This window comes from Rhinatrema bivittatum, chromosome 2 (assembly GCF_901001135.1).
Source record: "Rhinatrema bivittatum chromosome 2, aRhiBiv1.1, whole genome shotgun sequence".
In the NCBI taxonomy this organism is placed as follows: Eukaryota; Metazoa; Chordata; class Amphibia; order Gymnophiona; family Rhinatrematidae; genus Rhinatrema; species Rhinatrema bivittatum.
In genome coordinates this window covers 309402589-309421520 of record NC_042616.1, presented here as the reverse complement: position 1 = coordinate 309421520, position 18932 = coordinate 309402589, and the positions used below count along the sequence as shown (strand labels likewise).

At 42.1% G+C, this 18932-nt stretch overlaps 1 protein-coding gene across 1 annotated transcript in view; it reads left to right on the top strand.

Annotated features, from left to right (window-relative positions):
* LOC115084618 (SH3 and cysteine-rich domain-containing protein-like) overlaps nucleotides 1–18311 on the top strand; it is a 41032-nt gene extending 22721 nt beyond the window's left edge. Inside the window, exons 2-4 of the mRNA XM_029589705.1 lie at nucleotides 3949–4000; nucleotides 10554–10691; nucleotides 17614–18311. Of these exons, the coding sequence (XP_029445565.1) occupies nucleotides 3949–4000; nucleotides 10554–10691; nucleotides 17614–17712 (289 nt within the window). The 3' untranslated portion in view covers nucleotides 17713–18311. The remainder of the gene's footprint in view (nucleotides 1–3948; nucleotides 4001–10553; nucleotides 10692–17613) is intronic.
* Nucleotides 18312–18932: the final 621 nt, after the last annotated feature.

The window sequence follows — 18932 nt, the reverse complement described above, 5'->3', positions numbered from 1 at the left end:
TGCTAACTCGGCGAGAGTCCGCAAATGGGCAACCTTTTGTAGTCGGAAGCAGTGATGTCACTCGAGGGGGACGCCTCCGAGGTTCGCACCAACACTGCTATAAGACATGAGGCGTGCGCACGCATGCGCCCTAGGAGGCCTCAGGTCAACATGGCAGGACACCGCACCAAAGCTGCTCCGGGGACACCAAAGGGTGCGCCAAGGAGACGCTACGGATGCCTTCTCCTGAGGCTGGTGGAGAAGGCTGAATTAGAGGTGAGGCATATCGAGCGAAGCCGTCTGAGACCGACGGACGCAACAAAGAGAAACAGATCTGGCAATTATTTGTTAGTAACTAATCAGATTGATTAATATAGTGTATTGTATCCAGGGGTTACCAAGACAGAGCTTGTGATGGTTGCAGATTCTATAGAGGCCAAACTTTGTGTTGGGAGCTAAAATGAATGATCATGTTACACCATTGTTTTTGAAGTTGCATTAGCTGCCTTTGGAAAGCTGAGCTGTATATTGTTTGGGGTGTTTGGGGTATTCCATCATGGTGAACCTAAATATTTAGCAAAGCTTCTGCTCAATTACAGAACTGTAAGTCACTTCATTCTTCCCAACAAACTTTTGTTGTCCTTGTCTAGACTTGCAGAAGTTAGGTTAAATCTGACAAGGCAACTTTTAGCTACTTTGGGCTACAACTTTGGAATGTTATGCCGGAAGAACTGCTGCATTCCAAGATAAACTATCTTAACATTCAACAAGAAATTGAAGACAAGTCTTTTCCAGTCTTGGACTGTTTGGATTGTGTTTAGTGAGTTGCTGGGTGCTTTTTGGGAGGGGGGGGAAGAGGAGGGGTTAGGTGGGATGTGGTGATTTTAATAGGGGGGCTGGTTTGGTTTGGAATTATGATGAAGATGTTTTAAAGGTGAATTTTCAGAAGTTATGTGCATAAAAATGAGGAGTGACACATGTAAAATAGCATGTCCTCGCATATATGGTATTTTAAACCCCCCAACATACATGTGGAAGTAAGCATATGCAAGCAAACTTGTGAGTGTGAAACAGGGGCAGTCCAGGGCAGGGCCAGCAGTTACAAGAATAAGTTACTATTTAAGATCCCATGAAAGGGACACATATAAGTCTGTTACTTGTGTATATTTACACCTGCTAATTATCTGGTGTAAGTGAGAATAAAGCATTTATTGTCAAATATGGAATGGGTAAGAGATGTGGGTAAACTGGGGGAAGTTCAAGCTAAAGAACCAGGAGGGTCTCAATAAGATGAAGATGAACTGGGTGAAGTGGTAGACTAAGGGGGTCATTTTCTAAGGCAATATCGCATGTGAAAAGTCCCTTTTCGTGCGATAGCTTGCTACGGACAGAGTCGGGGCAAAGTCAGGGGCGGCAAGGGGAGGAGTTGGGGCGGTGAGGGGCGGACTCTGCGATGTCTTCGTTGGTGGTGATAAGGTAAGACACGTTATCGTCGCCAGTAGCGCGCCAAATAACTACACCTTTTATGGTGTCGCTACTCAATGCAAAAGCCAGCAGCCGGTGCACCGCAGGCCCGTTCCCCCTTCGCCCCCTGACCCCTGTTTTCGCAGGATTCACCATTCTGTGATAGACTGGTGAATCCAGGCCTAAATTAGTAAAACTGGTAATTTCCTTGCTGCTCACATATTACAAAATCTCCTGACTTACATGCTTAAAACCTGACTCAGGGAGAATAAATGTATGTAAATTGCACAGGTAAAATATCCACACATATATTTTTCAAGTTAAACGCAAAAATAAGTGAGTAGAGCAGTTGCATGCTACTTATCCAGTTAAAAATCCAATTTATCCAGCTAAATCTTGAAATCTGCACTTATCCGGACAAGTTCCAACTTATCTCGATATGTTTCAACAAAGCTGCTACTTAGCCAGATAAGTCTTAAAACGCTACTTCTCCAGGTAGCTGAATATGTCTAAGATGTGCTACTTATCTGGATAAAGTCAGATAGTTGACCCAAGTATCACTTTTTAGACATATCCAGTTATGTAAGATAGTCAGATAAGTTGTATTTAAACAGTTATCCATCTATCTGACCTATTTGACTAAGTAGCGCTTTGAAAACATATCCAGCTAAGTACCCTGTTTCCCCGAAAATAAGACATCCCCCAAAAATAAGACCTAGTAGAGGTTTTGCTGAATTGCTAAATATAAGACCTCCCCCGAAAGTAAGACCTAGCAAAGTTTTTATTTGGGAGCATGCCTGTCGCACAGAACACCAGAGCATGCAGCTGTGATTTTTTTACCCTGCAGGATTCACAGTTAGTTGTCATCACAAACCAGCATAACCAGACAACTATTCATTTTTTTGTTCAACAATATATGTGAATTCTTCTTCATGGAAAAATAAGACATCCCTTGAAAATAAGGCCTAGTGCATCTTTGGTAGCAAAAATTAATATAAGACACTGTCTTATTTTCGGGGAAACACGGTAACAGCTAGGCTACGACTTATTCAGATAATTTTTAAAAGTGCTATTTAGCCAGATAAGTCTTCAGTCATTACTTATCCAGTTATCTCATGTATCCAGATAAGTTTTAAAAAGCACTATTTAGCTGGTAGGTCTTAAAAAGCGCTACTCTATCGGGCTAAATAACATCTTATCCAGCTAAGTGGTGTCAAAACTTATCCGGCTATGTTGAAAACACAAGGTGCATATATTTTAGATAAGTGAGCATGTTGTAGGGTAGATTTACTTGTATTTTATATCGTGTAGTTAAACAAATGATATAAAATACATGATCATGAGTGCATGCATCCGTATATATGCATATAAGGGCGCGCACGTGCATGTTTTGAAGTTATCCTCTCTGTGTAGTATTGTGGATTAAATTTGAATAACAATTACTTTTGCTTCCTATGTCATGTATTTGGCTGGCATGGGATTTATAGCTTATCCTGAGCTTGTCAAGTGGGTCAAGTAAAAAAAAAAAAACTGGAACAGAAAAATAATAATAAATCATAAGTATGACCTGGGGGACATTTATTTAGACTATTCTAGATGTTTAAAGGTACTTTATGACTACTCAAATGAAGGTTTTTATGATACCTATCGTATTATCATATTGCATTAGAAAGCTTCCACACTGCATGTGGTATGTGTATTTATGGAGAAATGTTTAAACACAATGAGGTAGATATTCAAAAGGGTTTCTCTAGCTTTCTTATAAGTTTGCTTGACAAACCCCGAGATTTGAATTTCCTGCCCCTCTGATCTACACAATTTTTCACGGTAAGTTATTACCCAACTAAAATTTACCCAGATAAAAAGACAGGATTGGGGGTTACATTCTGGGGGCGTGACTAAAATGTAACCTGCTAGTTTCAATATTCAGCACTAGCGAGAAACTTAGGGGGTCATTTTCTATAGCTTTCGCATGTGAAAAGGGACTTTTCGCGTGCAATAGCTAGATCAGGGTGGAGTCGGCACCGGGGCGGATGCAGCAAAGACATCGCTGATGGCGAAAAGGTAAGGCCCCTTATTGCTGCCAGTAATGCACCCAATAGCACCACCTTTCACAGTGGCGCTATTGGTTTGCGAAAGCCGGCAGCGATCACACCGCGATGGTGCGATCGCTGCCGGCTTTCACAGGCCCGCCCCCCCCCCCCCCCGCCTCCCGATACTGCGTGATTCACTAAGGCCTGCGATTTTAGACAATCCAGGCCTTAGCCAGATAAGTCTGGTCCAAAAGCTCACTGTCCTAAAGTTATCTAGGTTAATTTAGTTGGCTATATTCAATGATTTCTTGGTAAATGCCACTCAATATCTGGGTAAATTTATCCAGATAACTTTCCCTCTCACCAGTCCACTGAATATCAACCTCATGCATCATATTTTTTAATTTTGCAATTGTTAATGTTAAACATCCTGGTGTTGGGATCAGTTATATATTATTCATATTGATTACAGACCAGGTGATAAAATTACCATCCTTGATGATTCAAATGAAGACTGGTGGAAGGTAGGTGCACTGCTTTTTATCTTTGATGTAAAAACGTTAAAAATTCTGATGTCAATATTCAAAAGCCATTTAGACGGATAACTTAGTTATCCGTCTAAATGGCAAGTTTTGGTATATTCATCCCCTTATCCAGTCATCTAGCTGGATGTAAAAGATCGCTGCGGGAAAAAAAAGGGGTGGGGGAGCGGTAGTGAGCAGGCAGCTGCATTGTGGAGGTACATTTTCGCCCGCTGCAGTTGTAGCCATGTTGCATACTGTTGCTTCCATAGTACCAATGAAATAGCTGTAGCTATTTCTGGCACTAATGCAGGCGATAATGTTCAATACATTATCATCTGCAGCACTATAGACCCCTAAATTTCCTTAACCCCATCTAAATTCCGCCCAAACCCCTTCCCTTTCCCTAATTTGAACTTCCAATTCGCGATGCGCTGTTTATCACATGCGTTACGGTGCTATCGTGTGCGATACCGCCATAATGTGCACAATAATGGCCCATCACAATCTGATGAATGACCCTGTATGCTAGATAAGTAGAGATATGCAAATACGTCTGGCTAAGTTATCTGGCTAACCGTAGACTTGCTATTGAACAGGTCTAAAGTTAGCTGTATAACTTATCCAACTAACTATCAGTGTACCCGAAAAGTATTGCTAATAAATACAATAGCTGAAGTCAAACTAAATCACCATAATTGCCATATTTGTTACTCAAAAGAAATACATTTAAGGTGAGAATGCCATTTAAGTATGGTGGTACTAGAGAGTAAGGCCCTGATTTTAAAAAGCATTTACGTGCTTAAAATTGGGGTTTTACATGTGCAAATGCACTTTAACTGCGTAAGTGGGCTTTTGAAAATTGCTACAATATATGCCATTGAATTGTCCATAGGATATTCACATGTAAGTGCACTTTGGGGCAGATTTTCAAAGGGGTATGTGAGTAAGATACGCGCATACCCCCCAAAAACCTGCCCCATTTTCCCCCTGCACGCGCCGAGCCTTTGTTACGCGCAAGCCCCAGGACGCACGTAAGTCCCGGGGCTTTCCTGGGGGGGGCATGTCGCAGCAGCGCGTCATTCGGGGATGGGGTCGTGGGCGTGGTTCCGGCCCCGGGGTGTGGTTCCGGCCCGGGGGCATTTCGGGGTCATGGCCAAGGCCTCCGAAACAGCTCCCGGGCCGGGAAATTGCGCAGCCGGCGAGTTACGCCTGCCTTGGGCTACGATAGTAGAAGCCCTCCCTAGAGAGCTTATCCTTTGATTTCACTCGGCATGCCTTGCCCAAATGGCCTTGCATGTGAGATTGTGCCCAAATTTATTTATTTATCTATTTATGTATTTTTATATACCGTTGTTTGGAACTGGCCTTCACAACGGTTTACAAGAGAAACAAAAATACATGGAACAGCTAACGTGTATACTGAACGAACGTAAATAAGATACAATTTGTGATCAATACCGTGGTATACATATAAGAGGCAATACATATAAGTATTAATAGGGAACTATATAACATTTAGAGAAGTAATAAGAACTATAAACATTTAGCAGATAATTTAATGAGCATTGGTTAACTATATACAATGGTGGGTTGACTTATTTAACAGGATAGTGATTGAGTGTGTATTGTGTGGTAGCTGATTGTTTAGCTTATCCGATGCCGTCTTTAAAGGTTTGTTGGAATAACCAGGTTTTGAGGAGTTTTTTGAAAACTTTGATGTTACTCTGAAGTCTTAGGTTTTCGGGGAGTGTATTCCAGAGGGTCGGCCCTGCTATTGAGAATGCTCTTTCTCCTACTGTAGTGAGTTTGACTGCTGCAACTGTAGGGATTTCTAATAATGCCTTATTTGCAGATCTTGTGCTACGCCATGCTATTTGTGTGTGTATATCGTCGTTTAACCATTTGACTTTTGTGGAGGATGGATAGTGCTTTGAATTCTGTTTGTCTATGGGCAGCCAGTGAAGTGATTTTAAGACAGGTGTGATGTGGTCTGTTTTTTTTTATCAGTTAGGACTCTAGCTGCTGCATTCTATAGGATTTGGAGAGGTCATGTGGTAGATTTGGGTAGACCTAACATTAGAGAGTTACAATAGTCGAAGCTTGAGAAGATCAGGGATTGTAGAATGGTTCTGAAGTCAGAATGATTTAGCAGTGGTTTTAGATGTTTCAGTATTACTAATTTGTTAAAGCCTTCTTTGATCTTTGCAGATACGTGTTTTTTTAGATTTAGTTCTGTCTCAATCCAGATTCCGAGGTCCTTCACTTTGTCACTGGGTTTGATGGTAGTATTATCTATTTGAATGGTGTTGTTTGAGATAGTTGTGGGAGTTTTTCTTTGGATGAGTATGCATTCAGTCTTGTCCATGCTGAGACAGAGTTTCAATTGGTTTAGGAGATTTTTTTATGTTATTAAGGTATGAGGCTGCGAGACTGAATGCTTTCTTGAGTGTGTCAGTTACTGGTATGATAAGTAGGATGTCAACAACATAAATAAAGTAAGTGATGCCGAGACTAGTAAGGATTTGACATAGTGGGAGAAGATAGATATTAAATGGTGTGGCTGATAGTGTTGATCCTTGTGGTACTCCTGTCTCGAGAGGTATTGATTCAGATTTGGAATTATTGATCATTACTTGGAAAGATCTGTTGTGTAGAAAGGATTTGAACCAGTCTAGCGTTGTCCCCGCCAGGCCGATTTCTGCTAGTCTGTGTATCAGGCATTTTTAGTCGACCATGTCAAAGCCTGCAGATAGGTCAAGCATTATGAGTATGTGGCTGTGTCCTTTCTCAAAGCTTCTTATAACTGTATCCGAAAGGGTGAGAAGTAAGGTCTCTGTGCTGTAGTGTTTCCTGAAACCGTGCTGTGCTGGGTAAAGTATGTTGTTTTGTTCTAGGTGTTCCAGTGCCAGTCTCACATACAAGGTCATTTTGGTCATACTTCCTTCCAATTTCAAGCGCTTACCACTTTACTCCTGTTTTAAAGCACTTTTTAAAGCATTTTCCCGTTTTGTTTTTTTTCATTTAGCGTGCTTTTTTTAAACTGCATCCCATAGGGACCCCTGTTTTTAACACGCATATAAAACCCATGCTAAAATTTAATTCCATTTTTAGTGTGGCTTTTATTACATCGGCCCTACAGTGCATGCACATTTACACTGTAGTCTCCTGAGGGGAGTAAGGAAGGGGGGATTTCTCATTGTCATTGTGCACAGAATGAGAGAGAGCTTGTTGCCACCAGGGCTGTGCATTTGTTTTAAAAGACAGATAATGTCAGTGACTGTGCTTGCATTTTGTTTTTTAAACTAAACACCATAAAACCCCACATTTTGTGTTTTATTTTCTATCACGTTTTGCGCACATTTGCAAACACTGCACATGGAGACCTCTATCCCACCCTCTACCTCCCCTGGAGGCGGCCTTGTCCCCAGAAAATGTAAAAAAAAAATCTTGATCACTGGCCCCCATCCTAAATCCCCAACCCCTCCTCTTTGTTAAAGCATAGCCCCCACTGACCACTCTCCTAGACTCACCAAATCCTCCCTGCTGGTCTAGAAAGGGCACAGAAAGACCTTTCTGTTCCTGGACCTGGCTGGTCCATTTTCAAATTGGCGTCAGCTGGCTCTTTGCCCTATCATGTGATAGGACTACCACACTAGTAATCCCTGTCACATGATAGCACAAAGGACCAGCCAGACCCATTTTGGAAAACATTGCCAGCTGGGTCCATAAGCGGAAGGGTCTCTCCTGGCCCCCCCATTAGACCACCAGGGAACATTTTATGAGTCTCGGTGAGGGGATCAGAGGATGTGCTAGAGTGGGCAGTGGGGGGCCATCTTCCCGTGAAGGCTGTTTTAACAAAAAGGAGGGGTTAGGAGTTGGGGGCAGAGCAAGTGATCTGGGTTTTTAAAAATAAATATTACATTTTCAAGGGAAACAGTCACTGCCAGAAGTGGTGGAGGTGGGATAAGAGACTCTGGAGATCCAGGTTTTTTCCCTTTTTTCTTATTTTTAATTTTTTTACTTTTTTTTAGGTTTCATAGCATAACACACACTATTTACAAGTAGTGCACTCGATTTTTTAATAGTATGTACTATTTGCAGATAGCATACACAGATAGAATTGGAATTTTAAAAAATGACAGCCAACTAAATGAAATGGGAAACTTACGGCAATTTTTCTCTGCGCACCCCTAGGCTGCTACGTTACATATAGTAACTTGGAAATCTGGAGTCAGGAACTCCTGTTTCCAGCTGTGTCACCACCCCAGTAGCAGTTGTTTGGACTTCTGCTGATGTCATTATAAAGTGGACAAGATCAATAGAATCTATTATCATCAAACTAGATGATGCCATTTCTGATAATGTGTGTGTGGGGGGGGCGGGGAGGTATTTTGGGGTCAGAAGCTGGGTTGGACTGCTAGTGATGTCATCAAAAGGCAGTAAGGGGCCAATTCCAATACATCATAGGGTGCATGATATGGGAGAGTCTGGGGGTGTGATTTGAGCAGGAAGGGCATGGCTGTAAGGGTGGTACATAGACAGGGCTACACTCATTCACTTCTATGGGAGTAGGTGGGGCATGGAAGGGGTCTAGACTGGGTGAAAACATTGATTGGCTGACACAATCTTTATCTCACCTGTCAGTTTGATTGATGATTTACCCATAGTACTACTGTTACATAATTTTCAACTGATATTATATTATACTTTCACTTTGAAAACTGGTGTAAAGTCTGTGAATACAAAAGTACCTGCAGTCTTTACACCAGTATAGGTAGTTATAAAATGACCCTCATAATTAACAATAAAGAAATCAGAATAATTAGTAAAGAAAATCTGAGAACCTGATTCTTCAACCCATATTTTATGTTGTACATTCTTAAGATCATCTATATGGTCTATGTTATGATAATCTTCTTGATTATAAACAATGACATTTGCAAGAATATTTAAGACAACTTTTAGCCAAAAAAAACTCTTACCACTATGGAACTGGAGGAGTTTTCTATGACAAGTCTAGTGAAATCAGGAAAAGCGCTGTGAACAAATCACCACACTGCCACAAAACCATTTAATGTACCCAGTATGTTAGGTTCCAGAAGCAGAGAGACTTTGAAAAGCCATTTTATCCATTTGAGCTGATGAATGAATCCCAAGCAGGGATTTCCTCATCAGTCTCCACTTCTGGGTTAATATCCCATTTTGCTTCAGCCTTACTTACTAACAGGGTCATTCATCAAAATGTGTTAGGCCGTTATTGCAGGCGTCAGGGCCCTAACACCCGCAATAATGCCATGGGGTAGATTTTCAAACCTGCTCGCGGGTATACATGTGCGTGCGCTACCCAGCGCGCACACATGTACGCTCAATTTTATAATATGTGCGTGCATGTTATAAAATTGGGGGTCGGCGCGCGCAAGGAGATGCACAATTGTGCACCTTGCATGCACCGAGCCCGCACCGAGCCGCGCTACCTTCCCCTGTTCCCTCCCAGGCTGCTTCAAAATCGGAGCTGCCTTGGAGGAAACTTCCCTATCCCCCCCCCCCCCCCCGCCTTCCCTTCCCCTACCTCCCCCGCCCTTTCCCCCCTACCTTTTTCTTCATTTTTCTTTTGTTTTAAAACTTACTTCATCCCTGGGGCTCCCGGCACAGAGGCCAATGGCCGCTGCAAATGGCCGCCGTGCCGGGAACCTCTGACTCCGCCCTCCCCCTGGACCTCCCTGCCCCTTTTTGCAAGCCCTGGGACTTACACGCGTCCTGGGACTTTATGCGCGTCGCCGGACCTTTTGAAAATAGGCCCGGCGCGCATAACCTTTTGAAAATCTGCCCCATAATGCATGCATTATTTATCACATCGTGAAATGCGAATGCAAATTTTTAGTTTTTGGCAAAAGGGGGGGAGTTTGGGCGGGATTATGAAAATGAGGGGCATTAATGCTGCTTGCGATAGCGTAAGCATGTAATTGCATGTTTTTAATGCCAGAAAAAACTACAACTTGATAGTGCCCAGGTAGAGATGCATCAAGCTAGGGCTAGAGAACATTGTAGAAATCTCATCTTTGTGTATCTTTCCTCATTCCAAATCACATCAAATCTGTATGGTGTTGTTCATATATCTTACTGCTCATGTAAAACTGGCCCCAAAACCCTAGTCCACCACCAAAACTTCACCTCGAGTTACTAGATAACCCTCCTATAATGGTATAAATAGTTGACTACTATCAACACCTTATAAAGAGTCTCTAATGAGTCTGTCTGTCTTTCTCTCTGTGTCTCAATAAACAGCAAGTAATATAGTTGTAGATGATTCTAATGGGATCCATTGCATCTCAACTGTAAATGTCTTAGGTAGCTGTAGCTCAAAGATGTTTGGCAACCAGGAAAAATTATGAAATTGAAAAATTTTGTCTTAATTTCATTATCCATATTTTCAAGGTGAGTATTATGAAATGAAGTAGACAATTGAACTTGTATGGTTAATAATTTTGATTTAATGTGCTCACATTTCTTTTCAAATTTAAATATTTTTTAATATACAATTTCTTTATTGTAGGGAAAAATTGAAGATAGAATTGGATTTTTTCCATCCAATTTTGTGCAGAGAGTGCAACAAAATGAAAGAATTTTTAAGTGCATCAGGACATTTATTGGATGTAAAGAACAGGGACAGATAACTCTGAAAGTCAACCAGGTAACTGGAATTTATATAGATATATATATATACATTGAAGATATAGTAACATGATACATTATGATTATGGTCCTGCCTTAAATGTAGAATGAACTTCAAAAAGTTGTGGCTGCGTAATGGTCATATAGGGGATTTTCGTACGGTGCTGCAGGCACTTATTACACCAAAGTTAGACTACTGTAATGCCCTATTGCTGGGAGTACCAAGTTCAATTCTAGGTCCCTTACAGTTGCTTCAAAACGCAGCAGCGCGTTTAATAACAAACAAGAGGAAATACGATCATATATCACCTGTCTTGAAGGAACTTCACTGGTTACCGATTCATTCAAGAATTCAATATAAATGTTTATTACTGATCCATAAAACAGTGTATCGTAATAATTCCGAATGGCTAAATGCTTCACTTCGGATTCACACACCTGCCCGTAACCTGAGATCTTTGGGGAAAGCATTGCTCATAATTCCTTCACCAAAAATAGCTCATTTGAGCTAAGTCAGAGAAAGTACCTTATCTCTGGCAGGCCCCAAAATTTGGAATGCTCTGCCTGTAGATATTAGAACAGAAACTAGCATTCAGAAGTTTAAAAAATCGATAAAAACGTGGCTATTCGAACAGGCTTTTAATGAAGCAAATGCAGCCATTTGAGTAAGTAATATGTGACCATTGAATTTAATGAGAGTATTCAATAAGTTTTATTTAGTTTTTTTAAAGTATTTTAAGTTTTACTATTTAATCCTTTTATTAAGAATTTTAAATATAGAAATGCCAAAGGATAGGGTAGTAATAGATGTTCTGAGGAAGGTGATAGGATGTTTTAGATTTATGGATAGCAGAGGTGTATAATTTAGATAAAGAATAGTTTATAACTATTTATTTATTTATTTTAAAACTTTTCTATACCGTCGCTAAGTTATATACCATCGCAACGGTTTACAAATAGGCACATAGACTAAGGCAAGTAAATGTAGGATATCGTACATTCTAACAGGTGCCAATAAAGTTCGGTTACAATTTCATAAATAAAATCATTATTTGAGTAACGTTGGTCAAGTCCAGGTATATTATTGAGTTACTATCTCTTTGAGATATTACTTCTTAAATGTAGGATTGAGTAAATTCATTCTCATCTGCATTACCCTGTACTTTCATTCTCTCTACCCTCCCCACACTCTTTAGTGAAGGCTTTTTTAAAGAGCCATGTTTTTAAATTTTTTTTAAAAGTTTTGAGATTATTCTGTAATCTGAGTTCAGGGGGCATCGTGTATCAGTTCATAATGGGGTAGATTTTAAAACCCCTGCACGCGTAAATCCTCCCGGATTTACGCGCACAGGGCACTAGCGCTCCGGTGTGCCTATTTTGCATAGGCCACCGGCGTGCGCAAAGCCCCGGGATGCGCGTTAAGTCCCGGGGCTTCGTAAAAGGGGCGGGAGGGGGCGTGTCCAGGGGCGTGTCCAGGGCATGTCCAGAGCAGGGGGCAGTCCGGGGCGGGGCCGGGGGCGTGGTGATGGTTTGGGGGTGGGCTGGGAAGGCGGTCCCAAGTCCCTCGGCACTGCGGCCTGTGCCGGGGGATGCCAGGGCGGCGCGCGCAAGTTACACCTGCTTCAAGCAGGCGTAACTTGCCCCACAAAGGTAAGGGGGGGATTTAGGTAGGGCTGGGGGGTAGGGTAGATAGGGGAAGGGAGGGGAAGGTGGGGGGATGCGGAAGGAAAGTTACCTCTGAGGCCACTCCAATTTCGGAGCGGCCTCGGAGGGAACGGAGGCAGGCTGCGCAGCTTGGCGCGCGCAGGCTGCCGATTTTGCACAGCCTTGCGCGTGCCGACCCCGGATTTTATAAGATACGCGCGGCTACATGCATATCTTATAAAATCTGGTGTACTTTTGTTCGCGCGTGCGTATGTTTTTAAAATCTACCTCAATGCTTGTTTTATTTTATTTTATGTATGGTTCTATTTTATGTGATTGTGTTTTAATGGCAATGTATTGATGTATTATTAACCGACTTGATATCTCTTGAGGAAGGTCGGTATATAAATACCTGTAAATAAATAAAACTGCTGGGGAAACAACTGATAGGCAAAGCCTTACTTAGGGGGTCATTTTTCAAAGCGATCGCATGCGAAAAGGCCCTTTTCGCATGTGATCACTAAAAAGGGGCGGCATCAAGACCAGAACAGGAGGAGTCGGGGTGGCACTGGGGCGGACGCCGCGAAGACATGGCGGATAGCGAAAAGGTAAGAACCCTTTGTGCTGCCTATTTCGTGCCCAATGGTACCACCTTTTATGACGGCGCTATTGGGTGCGAAAGCCGCTTCGCCCCCCCGCACCCCTGTACCGTGCGATTCATGATGCCGCGGTGTCTTAGAAAATTTAAGTCTTAAATTGCTATTTTGTAAAAATAGTGGTTCCCACAATATTAAGTCTCTACCGCAGTTTAATTATGGCACTGGTATTAACTCCCAGCCCTTTAGGGCCGAACTTAGGTGGGGGTTTTCAGGATACCCCTAATGAATCTGAATGAACTTTATATGCCTACAATGGAAGCAGTGCACATGCAAATATAGCTCATTTATCTTCATTTAGAGATATCCTGAAAATCCAACCTGTTTGCGGCACTCCAAGGCTGGGACTAAATACCACTGAAGAGAGGGCTTTAATTTTTAATTTTTTGTATTTTAACGGTTTACATCTGAAACAGTACATATGATTCTTCAATAATATAATGAGGCCTGTGTACTAAAGGTCTTCTCCCATTATGGCGTGGGCTTGATTTTCAAAGCAACTTATGTACATAAATCCCTGTTTTGTGTGTGTAGGTGGCATGTTGAAAATCAATCGGAGGTCAGTGAGCGAAAAGTAGGCCCATAACCCAGTTTCATGATAACTACACATTCTATGTGGTGATGTGTGCTGAGGCGGCAGTGGTGAAGGCGGCATTGCAGCTTTTCAAAAAGTGTGCACATAAGTGACTCTTCACACGTCATGCCCTGCTTGGAGCCAATATCACTTTCTGTGAGGTAATTTGTGCAGTTATTTGACCAATTACCTAAGGCTGTTCAAAAGCAAGCTTATGTGCATAAGGATCACTTTGAAAATACTTGGCAGAATCTGCATGTGCCACTTTACCACTGTGCAGGCTCTTCTGGATAAAATGACCCTCTCTGCATCTATGGGGAAAATCATTGGTACACATTCCTATTTATTCTGCAGGTTCAGGTAGACGTGCGGTGTGTGCGGACATGCACATATGCACCTTAGTTCCATGCAGTAGAAACCTGCATTTCTAGCTAGTTGCATCACATACTCCTGGGCAAATGATGCACAAAAAAATTTAAAATTCTGCGCACAATACAGATACTGCCCCTTAGAGATGCAGAGTTTTAAATACAGCACATTTGTATGGTCTGAAACGTTATTTCTCTTTTTAATGTTTATATTAATAAAGGCTGCTTTCCACGTACACTGTATTATAAAATATTTAATGCTACTGTGCAAAAAAGAATGTAATTCCAGTAGGCATGGGTTGGTAAATTAAAGCTACCCAGCTCAGATTGGTGAAATGATTTTTAGTGATTTATTATACCAAATGGACCTTTTGAGGGTAATTGTCACACAGCCCACATAGGCTTTTTACTCGCAGATTTTAGCCCAAATTTTCAAAGCACATTTATGTGCAAGTGTGCGACAGATCTAACTTTGTGTGTGCGGATTTACATGCATGTTTTAGAGATATTACAAGTATGAGTGAAAATCCCCATCCTGTCCCAACCATACCCATTTTGAGTACGTGTAAAAGTTCATACAAAATCATGTTCTACGTATACCTACCAGGGCTATTTTCTTAGAGTCACTTACTTGCAAAAAACTGGGTTTTATGTGTGTGTCTTTGAAAATTACCCTCTTTAAGAGCATATTTATAACCCTTTGTGACTTTTTTTCATTTCATTGTTGTTTTCACATTGCAAATCAGTATAGATTAACATAGTTCATTTTGGTTCCTCTAGCTTTATCACAAAACGTTTTATAGAGTAGGCTGCTATTGTGATCAGTCCTGGGGGAATTCTGTGCTACTGCTGAGCACAGGATTTGCGCAGAATTTCCCTCCTTTTTTCTGCGCAGAATTTGGCAGCCCAGGCGTGCCACAAGCGGAGCCCATACTGCTTGCAGTAAAGATGAAGCAGGCCCCGGCATGCTGCGTGTGAAGGCCATCCCACTCGCGGTGAAGAAGGAGTCCCCTACTTGCCACGATGGAGGTCATCCTGCTTGAAGCGAAGAAGGAGCAGGCCCAGGTGTCCCACAAGCGGAGCCCATCCCACTCATGGCAAAGATGGAGCAGGCCCTGGTGAGAGTGAGTCTGTGTGCATGTGTAAGACTGCAAGCCTGAGGGGTGAGAAAGATAGCATGTAGGAGGGTGCGTGGATGTGGGTGCCAGAGAGAGGGAGCCTACGTGACAAGATTGTGAAGGAATGTGTACGTGTGTGAGAGATTGGGAGCTGGTGCGTGTGAAAAAGAGATTCTGTGACTTATGAGGAGAGATTGAAGAATCTAAATATGTACACCCTGGAGGAAAGGAGGAGCAGGGGTGATATGATACAGACCTTCAGATACTTGAAAGGTTTTAATGATCCAAAGACAACGACAAACCTTTTCCGTTGCAAAAAAATCAGCAGAGCCAGGGGTCACGATTTAAAACTCCAGGGAGGAAGACTCAGAACCAATGTCAGGAAGTATTTCTTCACGGAGAGGGTGGTGGATGCCTGGAATGCCCTTCCGGAGGATGTGGTGAAGACCAAAACTGTGAAGAATTTCAAAGGAGCGTGGGATAAATACTGTGAATCCATAAAGTCTAGAGGATGTGAATGAAGACAAGAGGCATGGGGGTGGCTTGAGGGAATGTTGGCTACTACCTGGAGATGAATATCCTTATTCAATAATGCGACTCCAACATGGCTCTATGCTTCAACGGCAAGAGGAAATGTGGAAAAAAGGATTTGCAACCGCATAAAAGCAGGGGAGTAGCTTGATTGTTACGGCGGTTACTACCCCAAACCAAAAAAATACCTGATACTTCACTTTCAACGCATTACCAGCATAGCTCTCTGCTTCAACGGCAGGGGAGGAAATTTTGACAATTCACACATATCCAGCATAGCTCTCTGCTTCAACGGCAGGGGAGGAAGCTTGACACTTCACGCATATCCAGCATAGCCCTCTGCTTCAACGGCAGGAGAGAAAGTTTGACACTTCACGCATATCCAGCATAGCTCTCTGCTTCAACGGCAGGGGAGGAAGCTTGACACTTCACGCATATCCAGCATAGCCCTCTGCTTCAACGGCAGGAGAGAAAGTTTGACACTTCACGCATATCCAGCATAGCCCTCTGCTTCAACAGCAGGGGAGCAAGACTGATACTTCACTTTCAATGCATAGCCAGCATGGCTCTCTGCTTCAACGGCAGGGAGGAATGAAGAAAGGTGGATCTATATTCAGGCAACAATCAACAAGGACTGAATACATAGTCTGAATAAACAGATAAGCATGGACCGGTCCTGGCCCCCCTGCTGGAGCCTCCCGGACTTCTGTCAGGTTTTGTGTGTGTTGTGAGGGCCTGGGAAGTAAATAAATTTGGCATGTGTGTGGGGGGTGTGAGGAGGGTGGTGGGTGTATTTTATCTGTACAGGAAATAGTTATCTTCCGGCGAAAAAAGTGCGCGAATGTGTTAAAATGGAAGTGAAACGTGGACCTGGACTGGCGAAATGATTAGTGTAGCGTGTGTTAGTGTAAGGTGTAACAGATGGCGCTTACGTCCAGCAGATGTCGCTGTTTTCTCGAAATTTTTTTTAAACCTATTTTACCTGTCACAGGTGTGACATATCTGTAATGTAAGTACAGAAGAACCTTCCTGTATGCGAAATGAAGGTTGTGTCCAAATTTGAAAGCAATCGCTTCAGTGGTTTCTGAGATTAGCAATTTTGTCCAAACTATTTAACATTTTTATTTATATAGATTATGTACAGCCTACTTGTAGACCCTTGTGATCTCATATGATAGATTGCTTTTTTTTGGGGGGGGGGGGGGGGTTGGCAGGGAATTGAGAATTTAGTAATACCTGTAAAGGGCAGGTATTACTTAATCATAAAACTTCAGAATTTGGCTGCACGAGTTATTTATGGAATTCAATACACCAACATATTTCTCCAGTTTTAAGATGTTTTCACTGGCTTCCAATTATGTGGCACATTAATTTCAGGGTTTTATTATTTGTGTTTAAGGGCATAAATGGTCTAGTTTCATTGGCCTTTAATTCACACCTGAAGCTTTATCAACCTTCGAGGCCAGTAAAATCAGAAGCAAAATTGTTGTTAGATAAATATGTGCGTTTAGACTAATCTCATGAAAGGCTCTTTATGATTCAAGGTCCTGTTTTATGGAATTCATTACCGTTAGAAGCCAAAGAAGAAACATCTCTCCTTAAATTTAGGAAATTGATTAAAGCTTTTCTATTTAATCAGGCCTATGAAGATTCATAGCTTAAGCAGTGCCAGGTTTATATAATAAAGCAGTTGCAATGAATTCACTTAATTGAAAGTGATATCATTAATTATAATTACTCTTTAAGCAAAAATGACTAGTGGCTTTGGTAATTGTTTTATTATGAGTGTTTGAGATGATAAGCAGTTATTTCCCAGATGTTTTTAGATTACTGTCTTGATAATTATTGTTTTTATTTATTTGTTTATATTGTATATCTTTTATTATGAACTTTTTACTGTGAAGCACTTAGAAACTTTGATAAGTGGTATATACGTATTTCAAATAAATAAATAAAAGCATCTGTTCGGTAGAAAACTTCTTTTTGACCATAGGAAAGGTCTTTTTGTATAAATAATCATTTCTTTTCCATTTCTTCCCTTTTAATTTAGATATGTGCAACTTCAGAGGAGGAACATGAAGGTTTTATCAACGTATACAGCGGAAAGAAGAAAGGTTTTGTTCCCTTAGATGCCTTAGAAAACATCTGAATGCCGCTGTGCTGTGACTGATATAGGGAGAGCTGGTGATGCCGGTATATGCCTCATCTCACACTGTGTTGCCAAGATGAGCTGTCTTTGCACCAGGGAATGGCGAGACAGCAGTTTAGAAAGATAAAAGACTTTCTGACTGCTGCAACATTGAGTTAATTAAAAGAGAAAATTGGTAACTGCTAAAGGAGGGAAGAAAAAAAAGCCCTGTGTGACAAAGATGAAAGGCCGACTATGAAGACCTGGTCTGGATAAGACTCTATTCCAGTACATCATGGGAAGAAGCTGGAACTTAGAGGTGTTCTGAAGGAGTAAACTCTCGTTCTGCCTCGGGTCTGAAGGAAGATTCTGAACTGCACCCTTGTGTGAGGTGTGATGAGGAAAAACAATTAGCTTTCTGTGTGTTACAGTCTGCTTGTTATTACATGTGATTTATGGTCTAGATGTTTGTCAACAATATTAGCTGATTGACATAAGGGTTTTGATTTTGATATCTTAGGGTCTTTGAAACATGTAATTTGACCTTATGGTGTGACTTTGATATGTGCAATTACTTTGGCCTGGGTTTTAACCTCTTCACGCCTGGGGGCCTATATACTAACAGGTGGTAAAACAGGCAGGGTAACATGCATTCCCTGACAGTTTTACTGAGTGGGCGGGGGGGGGGGGGGGCCGGTACAACAGGTTATAATGCCCAATACATGAAACTAACGAGATGTTTTTAATGCAGGTTATGCAGCCCTTTTAACACACGTTCTGCATCTTCAGAGAGACTTAGTGTTCCCCCTGCACTATCCAGCGCAAAGCAAATGGGCTAAGTCTCTTGGGGGGAAATACTTCTTCAGAATGAATGACCCCCCCCCCCCATACCCAGAACCCCCTCCAGAATGCAGGCCCCCTCCCCCCCAGGAAGACCCCCATCCTCCCCACATTCTGAGTCATACCAGAGTACAGGGCTCCGCTGCACCACTCCACCCCTCTCCAGGCAAAGCAGCAGGAGAAGGTGAGCAGCCTATTTTCATCCTGTCACCTCACCAGTCGAATCCAAAATAGTGGGCTTCAGCTTCACATGTTTAACCAAATGTGCATCAGTGTTTAAGGGTATTGAATGGGTAGGGGTGGGGAGGCTTTTCCCTTGGGGACGCCTGAATTTTGGGGATGGTCCTTTGTAGGGGTGTCTTCCAGAAAGAGGGCCAGCACTCTCAGGGGGGACTAGATGG